General features: G+C 42.4%; 1 protein-coding gene across 1 annotated transcript; it reads right to left on the reverse strand.

Moving 5' to 3' along the window:
• Positions 1-360: 360 nt before the first annotated feature.
• LOC111242267 (uncharacterized mitochondrial protein AtMg00860-like) lies at positions 361-1,424 on the reverse strand. The gene is made up of 2 exons (XM_022784771.1): positions 1,258-1,424; positions 361-859 (listed from the first exon to the last, which is right to left on the reverse strand). The coding sequence occupies exons 1-2, from the start codon at positions 1,422-1,424 to the stop codon at positions 361-363; spliced, it is 666 nt and encodes a 221-aa protein (XP_022640492.1).
• Positions 1,425-2,299: the final 875 nt, after the last annotated feature.

Here is a 2,299-nt window from a genome sequence, read left to right on the forward strand (position 1 = left end):
TGAAAATCAAATTAAAGTGTTAGAATATCCAAAGTCTTATGTGATCAACTAAGTCACGTCTATTCATAGTTTTCTATAAACGAGACACTTTTGTAGTCGACTGCTAATGAAGTTGATTGTCATCAGAAAATTATAACAGTTAAATTAATTAGCAACAATCATAACAACCAAATTGATTTTGATTTAATTCAGTTGACTTTCAAAGATGCATCAATGTAAACAAATTAAACATTCAAAGATGTTCCCCCTATCACAGATATTCACATGAGATAGATAAACTCCCCGTAAAGTGTAGGCATGTGAAAAATCTATGCAATCATGTAATGCTCCCCCTGTCCTGTCATTATGCATATTTTAAAATCATGTAATGCCCCTTGAAGCATAGGCTACTACCTTCTTCTCCTGAATCAATACACACCGTAATCCCTGATGAGAGGCATCACAAAAACCCTCAAAAGGTTTGCCTGTGTCAGGGATAACCAACACTGGTGCACTGGTCAACCTTTGCTTTAGCTCTTGAAAGCTAGTCTCACACCAATCTGTCCAAACAAAAGGTTGATCCTTCCTAGTCAGTAGCGTCAACGACACTACAATCCGAGAGAAGTTCTCAATGAACCGTCGATAGTAGCCAGCCAAACCCACGAAACTTCTTACTTCAGTCACAGTCTTAGGCCTCTCCCACTGAAATACAGCTTGCACCTTAGCTGGATCAACAGAAATCCCTCTAGCTGAAATCACGTGCCCTAGAAAATGGACCTCTTCCATCCAAAACTCACACTTAGACAGCTTGGCATACAACTTTCTTTCTCTCAACACTCCAAGTACTGTTCTAAGGTGATCCTCATGCTCTTCCCAAATCCTAGAATAAACAAGTATGTCATCTATGAAGACAACAACGAATTTATCTAAGAACGGTCTGAAGATTCAGTTCATATAGTCTATGAAAATAGCTGGAGCATTAGTAACACCAAAGGGCATAACTACATATTCATAATGGCCATATCTAAACCTGAACGCAGTCTTTTGTACATCATCAGCCTTCACCAAGATCTGATGATAGCGCGACCTCAGATCAATTTTAGAGAACACCGAGCTTCGTACAACTGGTCCATCAAATCATCTATCCTTGACAACAGATACTATTCTTAATAGCCAGCTTGTTCAACTGCCGATAGTCAACTGCCATCCTTTCTTTTCACTATCAACTCTAGTGCTCCCCATGGCGAAGCACTGGGCCGGATAAACTATTTCTCTAACAGCTCTTCAATCTGCTTCTTCAACTCGACCAACTCAGTTGGAGCCATCCGATAAGGGGCTATTGATACTAGCCCTACTCTTGAGACAAAATCAATAGAGAACTCCGGTTCTCGTGAAGATGGTAAACCTGGAACTTCTTCAGGGAAAACATCCAAGAAGTCGTTCATTACCAAAAGATCCACACTCTACTTCCTGTGAATCGAGTGATCTGACTCCTGAGTCACTTCCATATGTGACAACACTAAGAAGCAACTAACACCTTCCATGATGTCTTGCCTCAGCACACCTATCGACAAGGACATATCTTCATCTTCACTAGGAAACACCAACTCCTTGTTACCACAGTCGATGAGGATGTGATTGATAGATAGTCAATCCATGCCTAAGATTACTTCTAGCCCTTGCAAAGGTAAACAAATAAGGCTTTCCTTAAATCGATGTCCTTTCACGATAATAGGACAACGAATACAAATAGAAGGGGACGTCCTAATTGACCTAAATGTCGGTGTAGACACCACCAGATCAAGATCCAACTCTTCTACTGCTGCGCCCAATTTTTCAACATACGCCTCCCATTTGAAGGAATGAGTCGCCCTCGAATCAAATAATACTACACAAGGCATACCAAACAGTAGACAACATCCGATGACGAGGTTACCTTAGCTAACTGCCTCTGCTCCAGTCAGAGAATATACTCTCGCAATTGCCTATGGTCTGACGCCACCTCTCTGAACAACTCTCCCCACCTGATGTGTATGAGGGCCAGTCCTCCTGACTGTAGGGCAATCTCTAGCATAGTGGCCCTCACCCCTGCCGACGTTACACCTCTGGTAGCCACTCATTTGAGGACACATAAACTATAGATGTGGCCCTTCACAAGAATAGCATCGTAAACCCCCAAAGTGGCTAGACTACCCTGACTGCACTGAGGGTTGGGAAGAAGAACCTATAGACCTAGAGATGATGGTCTAGAGTAAGGAGCCCTCTTGGAACTAAACCCGCCATGGGACTCAAATGGTCCCCCACTCCTAATAGGTTGACT

Source organism: Vigna radiata, chromosome 8 (genome assembly GCF_000741045.1).
Source record: "Vigna radiata var. radiata cultivar VC1973A chromosome 8, Vradiata_ver6, whole genome shotgun sequence".
Lineage (NCBI taxonomy): Eukaryota > Viridiplantae > Streptophyta > Magnoliopsida > Fabales > Fabaceae > Vigna > Vigna radiata.